The sequence below is a fragment of the Pygocentrus nattereri genome, chromosome 10 (genome assembly GCF_015220715.1).
Source record: "Pygocentrus nattereri isolate fPygNat1 chromosome 10, fPygNat1.pri, whole genome shotgun sequence".
Lineage (NCBI taxonomy): Eukaryota > Metazoa > Chordata > Actinopteri > Characiformes > Serrasalmidae > Pygocentrus > Pygocentrus nattereri.
In genome coordinates, this window is record NC_051220.1 from 265,928 (window position 1) to 282,500 (window position 16,573).

Consider the following 16,573-nt stretch of genomic DNA (forward strand, 5'->3'; position numbering starts at 1 on the left):
TTACTGTCTTTCTGAAAGGGCAGGTGGTCATACATGTCTTCTGAGATGTTATATGTAAGGTTGGTGAATCTTTGGGGACTGTGCATTACCACACCCTGCAGTTACCTCACCACTACTGGACAAAAAAAAAAATAATAAAATAATAATTGTAAAAATAATTAGCCATATCTTAAAATGTTATCATTTAATCATAACTTTTTCATGTAATAACTTGAATAAATTTGAGGGGACTTTTATAGGCAGTAATCACTTTGGATGTCTGGTTCCAATCACCACCACTGTGAAGAACACCTCGGTAGGTTTCACTAGAAAGGAGCTTTTGCACATCAGCCGTGACTTTGATTTAACCACTGATTTAACCACTGACTTGAATTTGAACGGGATAACGGTGTAATTTACTCTGCTTTTTCATCCTTAAGTGTAGAAAAGTATTTATGAGCAGCTGGAGCTGAGGAGAGGGTTGATTGAGATCAGTAAAGAGGCTGAGTGTGTTTTGCGTACTGTTGGCTCTCAGCGCCGGACTCCGCAGGGAGCGGCTCCCTCTGCCTCTCGCTGCCCTCCTCTGTCTGCGCGGGTTAGCCTTTGACAGCTGGCCTGATTGATTCTCTGAGCGGAGCCAGGCAGGGGCACGGGCCGCACACTGAGCTGTACCTGTCCACCCTGCCAGCGCCTGGGGCGGCCGTCAGGGCCCGGGGGTCACTCTGGATGGGCAGCAGCTGACACCCTCGTCCACTGCCCATTATCATCACCTCTATTTTCTCTTCTGGTAGATGGGCTGCTCCAGTCACTTGACGTATCCTGGCCTTCAGAAATACGGAGATGTCATGAAAGTGCTGGAAATACCACACCTCACATGGATTCATCTTTATTAGGCCCCTTATTCCTTACAAAGGCCTGGTGCTTTATATGAGTGTTTCTGGAAGCTCCGCAGACCTTGAAAAGTAAAAATGATAGCGGGAGAATCCATCAGTCCCCCTCTCTCTCTTTCTGTTTAAGTCATGTCAGCACATCCTGTCTATCAATAACGCCACGTCACTCAGGCAGCTAACAATTGGCAGAGGTGCACAGCTGCCAATACACCGGTTTAAAACAGACACCTGTCTGTTTGTGATGCAGTGCACAGAACAAACGCTTGTCGATACCTCTTCTGATTGGTATTCATCATCGCCTTCAGGGCTGTGTTCCATTCATCACCTAATTTGGCTCACAGTGATGTTTAGGTCTTGTGGATTTTTGATCACAGTGGAACACAAAGGAGGTTCTTGTTGGTGTTCTGTGCTCGAGGTTGTGAACGTGTCAAAGCAGTAGTTTGAAAAAACATTTTGGTTTGTTTTAATATAATATATTAAATATATACAAGCTTGAAAATGACTGGAGATTCTCCCCCTGGCCTTCTTCCCTTTTCATGATTTATTGCTATATTGAATATATACTTTTGTTGTATTTTGTAGTTTCTTGTGGACCTAAGCTTCTTATTCTATACAATGTTGGACGGATCCTTGGCCAGTGCCTGGTAATAGTTAGCTGAGTCACCATGGTAACAGCTCCCCGTGATGGTAGAAACCAATTTCCGATTTCATTTCTGATTTATTTAATGCAAACAACAGTGAGACACGGGTATTCCACACGAACATAACTGGAGGTTCATCATGTTGGAGCATTAAATCGAAAGCTAAGAGGAAACAGGAAGCCGTGATCCGTAAATTCTGTTTGACCTGTATTAAACTGAAAGTATTAGAACTAATGAACTAATGAACTTCAGTGTAAATACATCCTGTTTCTGAAACTGATGCCTGCAACATGTTCCAACAAAGTTGGGAGCCATTTTCCCGCTGTGTTACATCGTCCCGTCCATAGCGCTTAATAAACGCTTGGTCCGGCTTAGAAAGCAGAATTTTTCACTCTTCAGTCTTTCAGGATGCAGCTGGTATTTTGAGCTTAATAAGACCCACATTTTCAGTAGGAGACGGGTCTGGACTGCAGGCATGTGAATTCTACCACGGTAGTATTATTACTGACACTGGCGTCAGTCTTTCAGCCTAAACGTGTTTCGAGTGCATTACGCTAATGTTTCAGTTCAGGAGTTGATGAGTGTGACTGAGTTTACCTGGACTGTGAGCATTCAACACCTGTGCTTCCAAAATAATCAGCATCTGGTTTATTTCACCACAGTTTACATGTAAACACATCATTAACGTGGCCAGGAACCGCCCACTGACAGGAAGGGACAATTTGACTGACATGGGAAATACCCACCTCTAATCCGTCTTCACTGTGTGAGTAGAAGCGAGGCAGAAACACACGAGGGTATCGCTCATTAGCAAATAAATTATTAAAGAAAGCGGCGGTGTATACAGTACATACACCTTCATTCAGAGCAGTAGCAGCCATTTCATTAAGTACATCTCTTATATCTACTCTCTTTGCCCATTTTATCAGCTTTACTTACCACATTGGTCACTTTGTAATTCTACAGCTGTCCACCTGAATCTCTGTATGATTCGTTAGCCCCCTTCTAACCTGTTTTTTTAATGGTCCGGACCCTCACAGAGCAGGTATTACTTGGTGGTGGGTCATTCTCAGCACTGCAGTGACACTGACGTCCCTGGCAGTGGTGGTGGTGGTGGTGGTCGCATGTTAGTATGTGCTGCGCTAGTATGAGTGGATCAGACACAGCAATGTGTTGCCCACTGTCCACCTTTTAGCCACACCTACCTGCTTTGTCTGATCCACTCATACCAGCACAATGCAAACCACCACCACGTCACTGCTACTGCTGAGAATGACCCACCACCCAAACAGTACCTGCTCTGTGAGGGTCCATGGGGGTCCTGACCACTGAAGAACAGGGTAACAGAGTATCAGAGAAACAGATGGACTACAGTCTGTAACGGTACAGAGTGCAGTTTGGTAATCACAGCTGCTAAAATGGTCAAAGACTGTAGATACAAGGTTCTTAACGAAGTGGCGTATAAATATAGAAACGTCTGAGGCTGAGACTACAGATAACAAACGTCGATAAAGACGCCTCACAGGCAGTTTTGGAAGCGGAAAAGATGATCCGTACATGGAGCTCTTCATCCAAAACTGTCACAAAATCATGAATTAGTCAGGGGAAAGACACCCAGGCTGGGGCCTTCACAGCAGCACAAACTGCCTGCTTGGATCTGCATGTGAAATGTAATTATGGAGTCACCCAAGTGAGCTCAGCCACACATCTGGCACAGCATCTGGTAGAACCCTCATTGCGGTGCCCTAGCATCGCTCCGTACGGTTCAAATAGCGTTTCCTACAAGCACATTAAACTCAGTCTCTACTCAAAGCTCAGGCTCCTCTCGTCAGAAGATGGAGGTGATTTCATATCTGTTCATTTAAAAACTACAAATCAAACTAAAATCTGGCTGCTGCGCGTTACAATTAGTGCCCGACAGATATTAAAATTTGTTGATTTAATACCGATTTATAAGGAGCTCCCATTCTAGCAATTCTCACTTCTCAGTTCCCAGATGATATCAGACAATATGATTTTTTATTTTATATGATCAAAAATGTAATAGATTCCAAAACATTTGCACCCAAAACTTCAAATGACGCTTTGTTGAACACTACAAAGCCGTGCTGGGTGCGTGGGCTTGGTTATTTATCTGCTGTAGACGAGCCCTTATTATAATGTGTTTACACACTGACTTCACACCCAGCAGACAACTAAACATTAAATCTGTAAATGTGTCAGATTTGAATCTTTTTCACAGGAACATCAGTGCTTCAAATCCTAGGGGCTGTGTTGGGCACCTGAATGCATGTCAGCAGGCCGAGGGCTGGAGAGCAGCGGTTGGAGCTGCAGCCAGGCTGGCAGCGGTTTATACCAGCGTGCAGCGGAGTGAAAGGATGGAAATGATCAGTCTCATCCCTCCATCTCTCTCTCCACAGGAGCCTCCCACAGCCTTCTGCACACTGACTGACAAAAGGGGCCTCAGAAGCAAATGCTACCAAAATAAACCTTCGTTTGAAGTTGCAGCTGAGTGTTTGTCAGGCCGTCCCACACTGGGGTAATTCCTGTGTGTGTCTGTGTGTTTATGTGAGTGTGTCTGTGAGTGTGTGTATGTGAGTGTGTCTGTGTGTGTGTCTGTGTGTCTGTGTGTTTATGTGAGTGTGTCTGTGTGTGTCTGTGTGTGTGTGTGTGTCTGTGTGTGTCTGTGTGTGTCTGTGTGTGTGTGTGTCTGTGTGTGTGTGTCTGTGTGTGTGTCTGTGTGTGTGTGTGTGTCTGTGTGTGTGTGTGTGTGTGTCTGTGTGTGTCTGTGTGTACCACTCTAGACATTCTGGAAGTTCTAGGTATTCCAGTGACTGCAAATATGAGCTGTAGACTGAGCAGGTGTCAGTCGGTGGTCAGGAGCTCTAAAATTCCTAAAATTCCAGCAAACAAAGCGAAAATATATCCTAACATCTGTTACAAACTTCATTAAAAACACAGAAAGTCTTTTACAAGATTTAAAGGTCTGTGTTTAATGGGGCAAATGACAAAAACAGGTTCACTGTTAGCGTAGAACTCACTACTTAAAAAAAGCCCATCAGAGCACCTCTTAACTGTCACAGTTCAAAAATTAATTTCATTTATTATTCATTATTTATTCTTCCACAAAGCAATGCACTTCATTTAAGGAGGCTGTGGTTGCCAAATAACATAACAGGCAAAGATCACATCATGGACAATGGTGTTCTTGATTAATACAGAAGTGCAATGTTTCAACAGCTCTGCATAATTTATTGGCTCTGCCAATCAGATTTTAGAACCAGATCTGTATGTTTTATATTAGGACTTTTGTGCAATGGCTTTATCTAAACACCAGTTGTAGTATAATTACATGGAGAGAGAGAGAGAGAGAGAGAGAGAGAGAGAGAGAGAGAGAGAGTGTGAGAGAGCTTACAGAGGGATGAAAAGACGGACAGAGTGGACGGACAGGTAGGAGGCAAGCCAAGCTACTCTGACACATCCTGCTGAGGCCCAGCAGTGAGCTCAGACAGCCCATCACTTCGCTGTCAGCCCTCCGACCCGACTCTTCTCCCCGCTCACGGAGGCCGTTAGCTGGTCTTTGGAAGAGATGGAGGAAGACCCCCCCTCTGTGCCCGTACCCCCTCTCTGTTCATTCACTGACAAGCTGACTGATCACACTGACCTGCAACACCAGAACTTCAGCACTTCACATGCGGTCATTTTCATGAAGCCTGGACGCCTGGAGGAGGAGCTCTTATTGTTCTGTGGGGCTCACTGAGATCCAGCTTTATGTGCCCCTTTGCCCACCGCTCTGCAGGTGGGTAGAGAAGCCTTGTGCCCAAAATTATAGAATGTTTGCGTGATGAAAATGTATGGCACCAGATTTCTGCCTCAGACCAAATGAACCAAAATGAATAAGCCGAGTCACGGTCGGGTGGTATCCATGTGATTTACACCATCAAACCGTCTCCAAGCGCTGTCGTAGTTTACGGTGTAACCAGGGAATCGGGGCTAAACAGGACTTCATCCCGTCTCCTATACCAGCTGTCCAAAATCTGAACACTTCAGTTCGTTTACATGGGCATCAAATCAGTGGGCGCAGAGCAATTTTCAAGCCATCGTTCAGTAAACGTCAAACTTTCTATTGAACTCTTCTAGATTTTAAACGGTGCTGCTGACTGGGACAGAGCAGCTGGTGAGTGTTAGCTTAGCTAGCATGATCACATCTTTAGTCATTCATGTCTGAGCGACTGAAGTCAAGCAGCCGCCGCTGAAGCGACAGAAAGGTGCATTGAACTCTTCAGCGCTGTTTGGGTCTGTAGCCTGACTGGCTAACTTAACATTAGCTTAGCAAGCAGGCTACAGACCCAGTTCAGTTCCAGCTGCCGCTGAAATGAAACCCGTCTGGAGGAAATCCAAAGCGCGCAGCCGAGTGGACGGCGTCACAGCGAAGGCCAAAATCAAACGCTCTCTGGTTTGTGTAGTCAAGCCGCTGCAGGTGTCGGATGGCTGGCGTAGTGGCAGTGGCGGTTAGTGTCCTCCTCCAAGCGCGTTGAGCTGCCCAGTGACGTCGTCAAAAACATGCATCAGCTGGCGCCTCACGTGACTCAGAAGAGGCGTGTGCTGAGGGTGTTTTCCCTCCTAGCACTAATACAGCGCGACTGGGGAAGAACTGGACACGACTAAAGGCCGATGAAGTGTAATGTTCAATCTAAGAATCTGAGGATGACCCTAACATGAGTGACACCTCTGAGCTGGAAGGCTTTCTGTTTAAGACAGGAGATCATACAGGACCCAGTCTTGATGCTCAGATCCACGCTGTCAAAGAAATCAGACCCACACCTCGTTTCCTAGCTTTTAAAGACCACTACGCTAAAAGCTGACGAGAAGAAAGAGGAGCTCATTGCCAGGCTAAGCTAATCTTCCATGTTTACTGTACCTGCCTCAGCTCATTATAGCATTTTAACACGCACCCTCTCCCCTCCGCCGTGCAGAGCCTCTCTCCTGCATATGGCCTTCAGACTGTGAGAGGACATCCCGCCGCCGCTGCAGCACCTATTCCCCCCACGCTTTGGCCGAGCTCCACGCTCGAGCTGCAGCCAAGCTCGGCACAGCCTCTCTCTGATTAGCTCACTGCGAATGAGAGCGATACGAGGAACAGTTACCGCTGTCCGTGATTACTGTAGAACCTACTGCTGGAAATTAGAGCAGGACCAATACAGGGTTTATGACATTATGAATATGGAAGAAATCCTGCTAATAAAGCTCTATTGTTTAGTGGCCTGTTTTATACAGTAATAAACTCCTATTATAGAAATAATGACCTCGCAAAATTAAAATACCACAAACTCTAGAACTTAACTTTTGGCTTAAAGGAGCTTTCTAGCCAGGGAGTATCTAGAACCTTTAGAAAGGAGTGCCAGGTAAGACCCAGAGAGGCACAGTCATACGAAAAAATAAATATATAAAATAGCGTTACTGTTTAAAATGATAAGCACATTTCTGTTTACATTTTTACTGGAATAAATATTACACCAATAAAACTACTGCCGACAGTAAACTGAGACCAAACTGGTGCGGTTACATATTTCAGTTATTCCTGAAGAAGGTTTTCATTTAGACTGCATGCCTCACACGTCATACAGAGACCAGAGAACAGAAAGCTGTGGACAGCACGATGAACTCATCTGACCATCACAGAGCAGCGCGGCTGGAGGGAGTCACGTTCACTGCCTGTTTGCTTAGTAAATTAGCCCATCATAGCGAGATATGCTATTAAACGCAGCGTCATCACAGTCTCACGACTGCTTCACTAATCACGTCTGACTGAAACTGGCCGAACGTCTCACTCTCCATCACTGGGCCTGCCAGAGGGTTGGCCACCCGGCGGCCACCCGGCGGCCACCCGGCCGCCCCTCGGCTGGGCCTCTGATTCTACCCTAACTCACAGTTAACATGCTGCTTGTCCTGTTATGTAATTTTCTCATCAGTTTGACAGAATTCACACATTTATATAAGGTTCCCGTCTTTTCTTTAGCGTTCATCAAATTTATGTTTATTTTATATTTAATGTGCTCCACCATGAATCCCAGGAAGCTCCGCCCACAGCTCTGCTGTTTATCTGAGTTTGACAATTCATTGTTAACAACTTAGTCACATGAGCCAGTGAAGCATTGTTAAAATAAAGCCGTGGATTTTTTTGGTCATGCAAAATTACACTGACCCAAATTTTTACCCGCTTTAAGATTTTTCGTGTGTAAAAGTTTGGGCACCCCTGGTGAAGTTCTGTGTTTTGCACTTTCTCTAGGAAGAACACACTTCTGCACATTTGAAAGCACAAGTACTGTTTATATGCTTAATTTAATTTATTGATTAGAAATATAAAATAGCGGTCGATATTAAGGCACATTTTTTATTTATTTTTATTAATAAAGAATTAGAACATGTGCACTATGGCCTCATCCACATGTACCTGGATGTTTTTTTTTTTTAATATTATGTCAAGTATCCCATAATTATGGTTTAGTATCTCATAATGACTTAGTGTCTTATAATAATGAGAAACCTTCTCATAATTCTGACTTTAGATCTCATGATCTCTTAATGACTTACTGTCTCATAATAATGAGAAAATCTCTCATATGAGATCTTAAGTCATTATTGTGAGATACTAAGTCATTGTTATAGATAATATCTCATTATTTAGAGAGAGCAAGTGATAATTATGAGATTATAAGACATCATTATGATGGTATCTCATTATGAGGTTGAGATATTACGGTATAATTATGAGATATAATCTAATTATTCTGAGACTGAAAGTCGTCTCTCTGAGATGTTATGCGTTCTTCAGTCTCAGAAACGAGCTTCCACATATTTCAGGCAGAGTTCTGTGTACTAAATAAATGAAAATGTATATGAGCAAGTTAAACAAGTCATGACGTCAGTGTTTTCAAAAAGCTGCATTTTGCTCGTCGACACAAAAACACAGAAAGGATTCGTTTCCTGGACAGCGTCCCTCAGTCTTCTCCTCGGCTACTGTATGGATACAGCTGTGGAACCACTGGTCTGGGATCGGCCTGGGAGCCGTTTCCAAACTTGCCAGACTTGGAGTGGAAAGCGGGGGGATCAGATGAAGGTGTCTAATCGGCCTGATGGGAAAGCGGCTTTCCTCTCTCCTTGTGTTGGAGGCCAGAGTCACAGTGGGCTGAGTTATTGTGAAGTGATGGACTGCCTCGGACTGAGAGCAATCACAGAGATAGCTCACGCTTCTCCAAATTACTGCCGCTTCTGCCTCTGATTCATCAGCAGGGACGGCAGCCAGCAGGCTTCGCTTAGATACGCACTCGCGCTCGCACTCGCGCTCGCACTCGCGCTCGCTCGCCACACACTGACAAAACAGAACAAAGCACTCAGAATTATTTGTGGAAATTAAATCTCTGCAGGAGAAGCCGCGTCCGCGGACTTCGCCTTCCTCCCACTCAGTGGAATTAAAGGACATTTATTTTTGGCGGAAATGCTGCGTGGGAAACGTTTGAAACCAGCCCCTCGTTCTGGGAGGAGGAGAAATTGGACGCATGCAATGAGCGAGCTGCCCACTCGGCCCGTGTCCACTGATGGATGGACGTCAGCTCGCAGCTCTGAGCGCAGCGCAGGACCAGGAGCACTTCCTCCGTTGTTGATGTGGAGCAGCGTGGGGTTCAGATTCTACAGCTTTCAGAGATTCAAAACTCAGAGATGAAATACTGACATGATTTTATTGATCATGGACATTTTCTTTTGCATACATTAACAGATCAATTTGCATATGGAATGAAACTGAGTGATCCCATTACAGCACTGTGCAAAGACCACCCTTCAATTTTTACATGTCCAAACAGCCTTTAAGGAGGTGTTTCTGAGCAGATCAGGAAAACAAGTGGAAAAAACAGGCGTTAAAAAAAACAGCTTAAAATAATCTCCACTCTAGTTTAGATCTGAGGACTCAGTGGGTCTGAAAGGATGTGAGGCTATCATGAAGCTGTTACTAAGAAAAGTAAAAGAAGCTGCTGGTGATCTCAGAACAATGGACTGACCACCTCAGCGTCCAGACCTCAGCATCACGGAATTACTTTGGAATGACTCAGATCATGAGAACAAGAAAATGTGAACAACTTCTAAGACTGCACTTTGGGAAGAAATCCCTGAAGATTCCTTTGAAAAACTGAAAAGAAGGGAAGCTGTAATAAAGGCAGAGGGCGGCGGCGCTGAATACCGAACACGTGATATTATATTTAGTTGTTGAGGTTTTCTGTCTGACACTGAGACAGTGCTTGAATAAACAGCGTAATATCTTAGATTGGATGAAAATTTTTTAAAAAATCAAGAAAAAAACTTGAAAAAAAAGAAAATAAACAAATAAAGACAGAAAAGCAAAAAAACAAACAACTTCCTCTTGGAGCAAATCGTTTGAGGGTCAGTAAAACTGGGCTGATCACTTCTGTCAAATGTAATTAACGTAAATATAATAACACAAAACAAATGCCAGACAAAAAAGCTTTGATACCTTTAATGAGATACAGACGCAGAAGTCTGCTACACAGATTTCCCAGCGCTGGAGTACAGCCGCCCAAACTTGTCAAACACGTGGCAGGTGGTGAAGACCCTCCTGAACGGCTGGAGAGTGAAAATATTTCTCAATTAGGAACAGTTTCAGACAATATGCTGAGCACTATAAAAACAATTATCAATAAAGTATTTACAGAGGAATGTACACAAAATCATAAGCACTGCGTGAAAATATTGCCTAATTTACTGTGGAAGCATGAAGTGGAACAATTTACTCCAAAACATTTAAACACACTGGATTAAAAGTAAATCTAACTGATAAAAATGAAAGATTTTCTCTGGTGGGCTGATTAATCTGGCGCTGGTCCTCATACAGTCAAATTAGCATCGCTGTGGGCTGTCTCACTGACGTGTCATGTTTTAATCAAATCTTTTTTTATTATTATTTTAATGAATAAAAAATGAAATGTAAGAGACCTCAGCTAATAGAAAGGGAGAAAACTGCTCATTAAGATCAGTAAAGACTCTGAAGGTCTAAAAAGGAGTAAAATGTACATTTTCTCTCTGAAACTTTCATAAAGCACAAATCCTTTAAACAGGGCTTAAAGTGGAAATCCACTGTTTGTTTTTTTTAAACTTATGCATAATTAAATAGTTGAAACATAAAGAAAGTCATTCTGGATGTTTAGTGTGAAACACTAGTTCTAGAGAAATTTACAGGGTCAGAACTGCTCACAGTGGTGGTGATAGGAACCAGACGTCCAAAGACTTTAATGCCTTCAAAGGTTACGACAGAGAACGTCATCACATGAAATGTAATACACACCTGGTTTTATTAAAGTCTGGAGAAGGTTTGGACCTATACTGTATGTTTTAAGTACAGGCAGAGTGGAGAGGTACATGCAAAGGGTTATAAGGTAAAATAGTTCCCAAAGATCGGAAATTTAGTTTGGATTTACTGCAATCAACATTCCATATAAACTCAGAAGACTCGTGTAGGTTCTCTGGTGGTTCTGAATGGTTCTGAATTATGTAAAAAGTTCTGGAAAATCAGTGGAATTTATTTTAATTATAGTAACAAAGTACAGTTACTTAAATAATTTCCACCCCTGTGTGTCTCATGATTTAATAATAATCTCATTAATGCAGGGCTGCCCACAGTGGGGCTCATGGGCATTTGATTTGGGCTGCCAGAACTCCCCACTTCTTCAGCCAATAAGAAATGTATTCATATATATATAAAAACACACACACACACACACACACACACACACACACACACACACACACACACGACAGAGAGAGAGAGACAAAAGTCTTAGACACATTTTCAAAATCTTATTTATTTGTGTAGTTTGTGTTTATTTGCTGAGAAAAGTGTTAATATTTGAATAAACAAAATGTATAGAATATTTATTATATATATATGTATATATATTGTTTACCCATTTCCAAGCCTCTCCTCGAGGAAATCCAGTATTATATGTAGTTAAAAAGCAGCTCCTGGTTTGACCAATCAGTGCTCAGTAAATTGAGCTCATGATGTCATTGATGATATTAACGAGTCTCTGTGGCGGCTGTGAAGGTGTCCAGGAAAAATATGGACCCGAGAAATTCTTGTTACTGTTTATTGTTTTTCTGTTTATTTGAATTATGAATACGACTTTATTCTGATGTATATTGTGATAAACTCACTGCTGAGGGAAACGGGTTAAAATTAGCTCAGATGCCTAAAACTGTCACACAGTACTGTGTATAAAATATATATATATTTTTTTGGGCACATTTTGTATTTTAAGTTTTAATTTTTTCCAATATCTTAAACACGAATAAACAGAAATTGTGTAGAAAAGTAAACAAAGCATGACATCTGCCTGGGGTAGACTGTACCCCTCAGACTTTTGCCTCTGACTGTACATGGTGTTAAATTGCATTTAGTATGAGATACTAAAGATAAATACTAAGTACTGAGTAAAGTAAGTAAATACTAAGTACTGAGTAAAGTAGTTGTAAGTGCCTGATAATTAGGAGCAGTGAGGTCACTAAGCACGGTTCTCCACTGTGTGGCTCACTACGCCTAATGTGATGCTCGCGCCCTCTTCATCACAGCGCTAATAGTTTTTCCCGAGCTCAGTCAGCCTGTTAATGATGGATGCCAGAGCCAGAACACAAATCCTGACCTCTTTTTTTGCAGCTCTGCAGAAAAAAAAATCAGCGTCAGGTATTTTTAGCTGGACTGGATTCAGCCTTTCGCGAGTGGCCTAGTTGCTGCAGTTCTCGCAGACCAGAGTCTCTCTAGGTGTGAGCTAATGCTCGCCGACCCCCCCTAGAGGCAGACCTGCTCTAACACAGGCCACCTCTTCTCCAGCACTGCTTACTATTCAGAGAAGCCGAGCTGAGCGCGCCGGCAGGATAACAAAGAGAACGAGTGAGGAGTGAAGTCAGGCTGGAGGGAGGAGGGAGGAGGGAGGAGGGAGGCGGTTTAATTATATATTTTGTTTCTCTCTCTCTTTTTTTAAGACTAAAAAAAGACGAAGTTGAGCAAGGACAAACTAATGTCACAGACTGGGGCACTGACAGTTTCCCTTCTCGCAGGCATGCATGTGATCCCTCTGTCAGTCAGCGTCCGCCGCCATGACAATCATCTGTCTGCCAGGGCCTCGGGAGCGGCTGCAGCCAGCTGCCCTTGTAAACAGCACTCAGCGCTGACACTAACGGCTGCGGAGCAAACGCGCGTGGACGCGGTCTCAGGAAACTCTCGCGGAGAGAAACGGTGAAAATCTAGACGTTTCCGTGTCACATCGGGGTGTAAATCGCGGCTGGACGGCTCGGCTGGTGCAGGCGCGCGACAGCTAGGTAAAGAATTAGTGACGCGTTAAACGACCAGTTTGGTCAGAAACGCTGACGCTGCTACCAGTGAACAGACGTGAAGAGCCGCCACTCAGCTGCCCCACAGCACTCGGCCTGCTGTCTGTAAACACAGCGAGTGATGTGAAGATGTAAATAGATACTTTTATACTTCGTTTTATTTCTCTTGTACTTCAACTTCTGTCTGGATTTATTTGTAGTTTGTGTTTTTCTGCATAAAACACTGCAGTTTCCCTGTGGGATCAATAAAGTTCTTTCTGTCTATCTATCCGTCTGTCTGTCTGTCTGTCTGTCTTTCTGCCTGTCTGTCTGTCTGCCTGTCTGTCTTTCTGTCTGTCTGTCTGCCTGTCTGTCTTTCTGCCTGTCTGTCTGTCTGTCTGCCTGTCTGTCTTTCTGTCTGCCTGTCTTTCTGCCTGTCTGTCTTTCTGTCTGTCTTTCTGCCTTTCTGTCTGTCTGTCTTTCTGCCTGTCTGTCTGTCTTTCTGCCTGCCTGTCTGTCTGTCTGTCTGTCTTTCTGCCTGTCTGTCTGTCTTTCTGCCTGTCTTTCTATCTGTCTGTCTGTCTGTCTGTCTGTCTATCCATCTATCTAACATGTCATCATGCTACTTGGTGGCTGCAGCTTCCAGTCATTATTATCAGTGTTAGAGATTTAGTCGAGGTACAGCTTTAAAGCCATAGAGACGAGGCTGATTTAAGGGACATAGGTGGAACCAGAGGGAGCATCCAACCACCGGCTTGAGGAGGAGTTGGAGCCCATGCTGAGAGCGACAGCACTTTCTGGCTAAGATAAGAAAGTGAGCCAGTGTACAAACATGCAGTCATACAGAAAGTCTGCACTCCCCTCGGTCAAACTCCACCTGCTGAAGTGAAAATAAATAACATCCACTACAAACTTGGCACCGAGCAAAGTTCTGCACACAGTTCTGCACAGTTTCTGTTATTAGCATCAGTATGAACCTTTGCTCAATCCCACACCCCATGTTGAGTGTTTTCCCCAGCATGTTGAACTGATGGGTGTGTTAGACTGTGGGAGTGTGTTCTCTGTACAGGACGTTTCCACTTACTTTCAATTAATATATTAACATTGGTTAGCTCCGCCCCCCACATCTCTCTCTTTGTGTAGTTTGTTGTCACTCTTTTTCCAGGTGATTGTTATTATTGTCTTTGGTAGAAGGAGCTCTCATGTTTGTCTGGTGCCATTTGCTTCATGTTTTGCTCGTATTGTTTATATATTAGCCTTAATTTCATAAAACTGATGATTTTACGGCTGCACCCTTAACTGTGATCTGGTCCTCTGTCACAGATGGAGGCATCAAGGCAGGTTGGATATGGGTGATTATTAAGGATGTTTATGGATAATACGAATATATTAATGATAAAAATCTTAAACTATACTTATATAGTGTTACTTTATTATGGAATAATATTACTGATTATGGAAAGATGCTACTAGGTAAATGTAAAAGGTGATTACATAATCATACAGAAACAACTATTGACCTTTAGGTCTAAACCGCAAGGGTCTGTATGTGGAAACACTTTCATTTGTCACACTCATAACTGACTGAGTCATTAGTGTATAATTTATGGTAGTTACTGAATAATAAGTCTGATGTTTAATAACTGAATAATACGCTGTAGCAGTTTAAGGTTATAAAGTGATCTATAGTCTTAATCTCTGCGTAATTCACTGTTTCTGCTCTCTGCCGACGTTGGACTTTCACAGCTCTGCTTTAGTGCATATTTACCACCTACTTAACAGCAGCTTTAACCAGGACTCTTCTCACCTTAGCGGAACCATAATTTAAGCTGGAATTTGTTTCTTCTCTCCTCAGCCTCACTCAATAAAACAGGAGTAAAGAAACAGAGATTGATTTATTTGCTTCAGCGTTCTTTGGGATGAAGGTGCTCTTTTTTTCCTGAAACCAATTAGCAGGCTAGCACTTGTAGTGCAGAATGTAGGTCAGGATCGAGTAATAAAAAAGTATTGACTTTTCTCCGACTGTAAGCAGTGTGAAAGGGGTGCCGCGGCCTTGTCGTACATGAAAAGAGCGCCATTAATTTCACTTATTTCAAGAAGGACCCTGTCAAGTCCTAATGCGTCCAATGCACTTTTCTCAGTCCGACACTCTGACATCTCACCAGGCTCCAGCCCAAACCAGTTTACATTATGTTCGCTAGTGAGAGGTTGACGGCGTAATTCCCAGCAGCAATGGCAGAGGGCTCTTTCATACACGGCTGCTTCGTGTTCCCTTCTGAAGCTGCTGCCACCATTTACATTGGGAAATTCCACAAGAACGCAAAGGACAAATTACTGGATGTTGCATCTGCTGATTTCTGTGGACTGGAACAGAGAGAGAAAATGCACCATATGGACAAATGTATTGGGACGCACCTCTTAAATCATTGAATTCAGGTGTATCATTCCACTGATAAAATCCAGCAGCTAGCCATGCAGTCGTCCAACCAGTGAAAGAATGGGTCTAAAGAGTCACTGAGTTCAACACGGTTCTGTAACAGAAATGAAATTTCTTCCCTCCTAGATTTTCCACAATCAACGGTGAGTGTATTATTGAAAAGTGGAGGCGTTTCATAATCAGAGCGACTCCGCCACAAAGTGTCAGACCACGTACAGTTACAGAGCAGGGAGCCGAACATAAGAGCCTCCAACGCTCTGCTGCTCAATAACTGCAGAGTCCAGACCTCCTCTGGCATCAACATCAGCACAGAAACTGCACCGGGAGCTTCATAGCAGGATTTCCATGGACGAGCAGCTGCACAAAAGCCTAAGATCACTATGCGCAATGCCAAGCGTCAGCTGGAGTGGTGTAAAGCGCCACCACTGGACCCTGGAACAGAGGAAATGTGCTCTGTGGAGCGACGGATCAGCTTCACTATGTGTCAGTGAGGGTTTGGCGAAGGCCAGGAGAACGTCACCTGCCTGCACTGCCAGCTGTAAAGTTCTTAGATTATTATTTGAAGTTCAATGAATTTACAGTTATCTTTCATTTTTTAAAAGTGTATAGTGGTCAAGTAATCTACAGCAGGGTTTCTCAACCTGTGGGCCAAGGACCACCAGTGGGCCGTGACGCACCCTCTAGTGGACCACGAGCCTGTACTCAGAGGGAGGCAGTAATTCAGGCCACTGTAAGTCATAAAAACATAAGTGGAAAAATTATTAACTTAATTATTTAAAATCTAAGAATTAAAGATTTTCACAGTATGACCAAAATAAATATTAATAGAGACGTACAAATAAAACCGCAGTAGAGCCTAATTAAACGCCATCAGTCTGAGACGGTGCAGCTGTGGGCTCGCCATGCAGACGGCGAGCCAGAGGTGGAGAAGTTTCTCAGGACGCTTTTCAGAAACGCGCCGGTCTCGTTCCACTTCAAATCGATATGCTGATGGAAACCAAATGAGGGATTTCAGAGCTGCTTTCTTTCTCTTCCACAGGCGGTGGGTGGAGTGAAGTCCTGAGACCAACAATTACTCTTCAGAAAACCAGTGGAGGATTTTCAGTGAAAACGCGATGGGCTGCAGCTCCAACTCATATTTCACATGCCGCCCACATTTCTGCTCGTTTTCTTTTCCCCGTTTTGACATCACAAACGTGTTCATTTAACATGTTTCATGTTTTTTAACATTTTTGTAAATGTACTGAAAA

At 43.4% G+C, this 16,573-nt stretch overlaps 1 protein-coding gene across 1 annotated transcript in view; it reads right to left on the bottom strand.

Moving 5' to 3' along the window:
• Positions 1–9,230: 9,230 nt before the first annotated feature.
• The window catches only part of spata17 (spermatogenesis associated 17), a 65,278-nt gene continuing 57,935 nt past the window's right edge, over positions 9,231–16,573 (bottom strand). Inside the window, exon 10 of the mRNA XM_017720340.2 lies at positions 9,231–10,147. Within this exon, the coding sequence (XP_017575829.2) occupies positions 10,067–10,147 (81 nt within the window). The 3' untranslated portion in view covers positions 9,231–10,066. The remainder of the gene's footprint in view (positions 10,148–16,573) is intronic.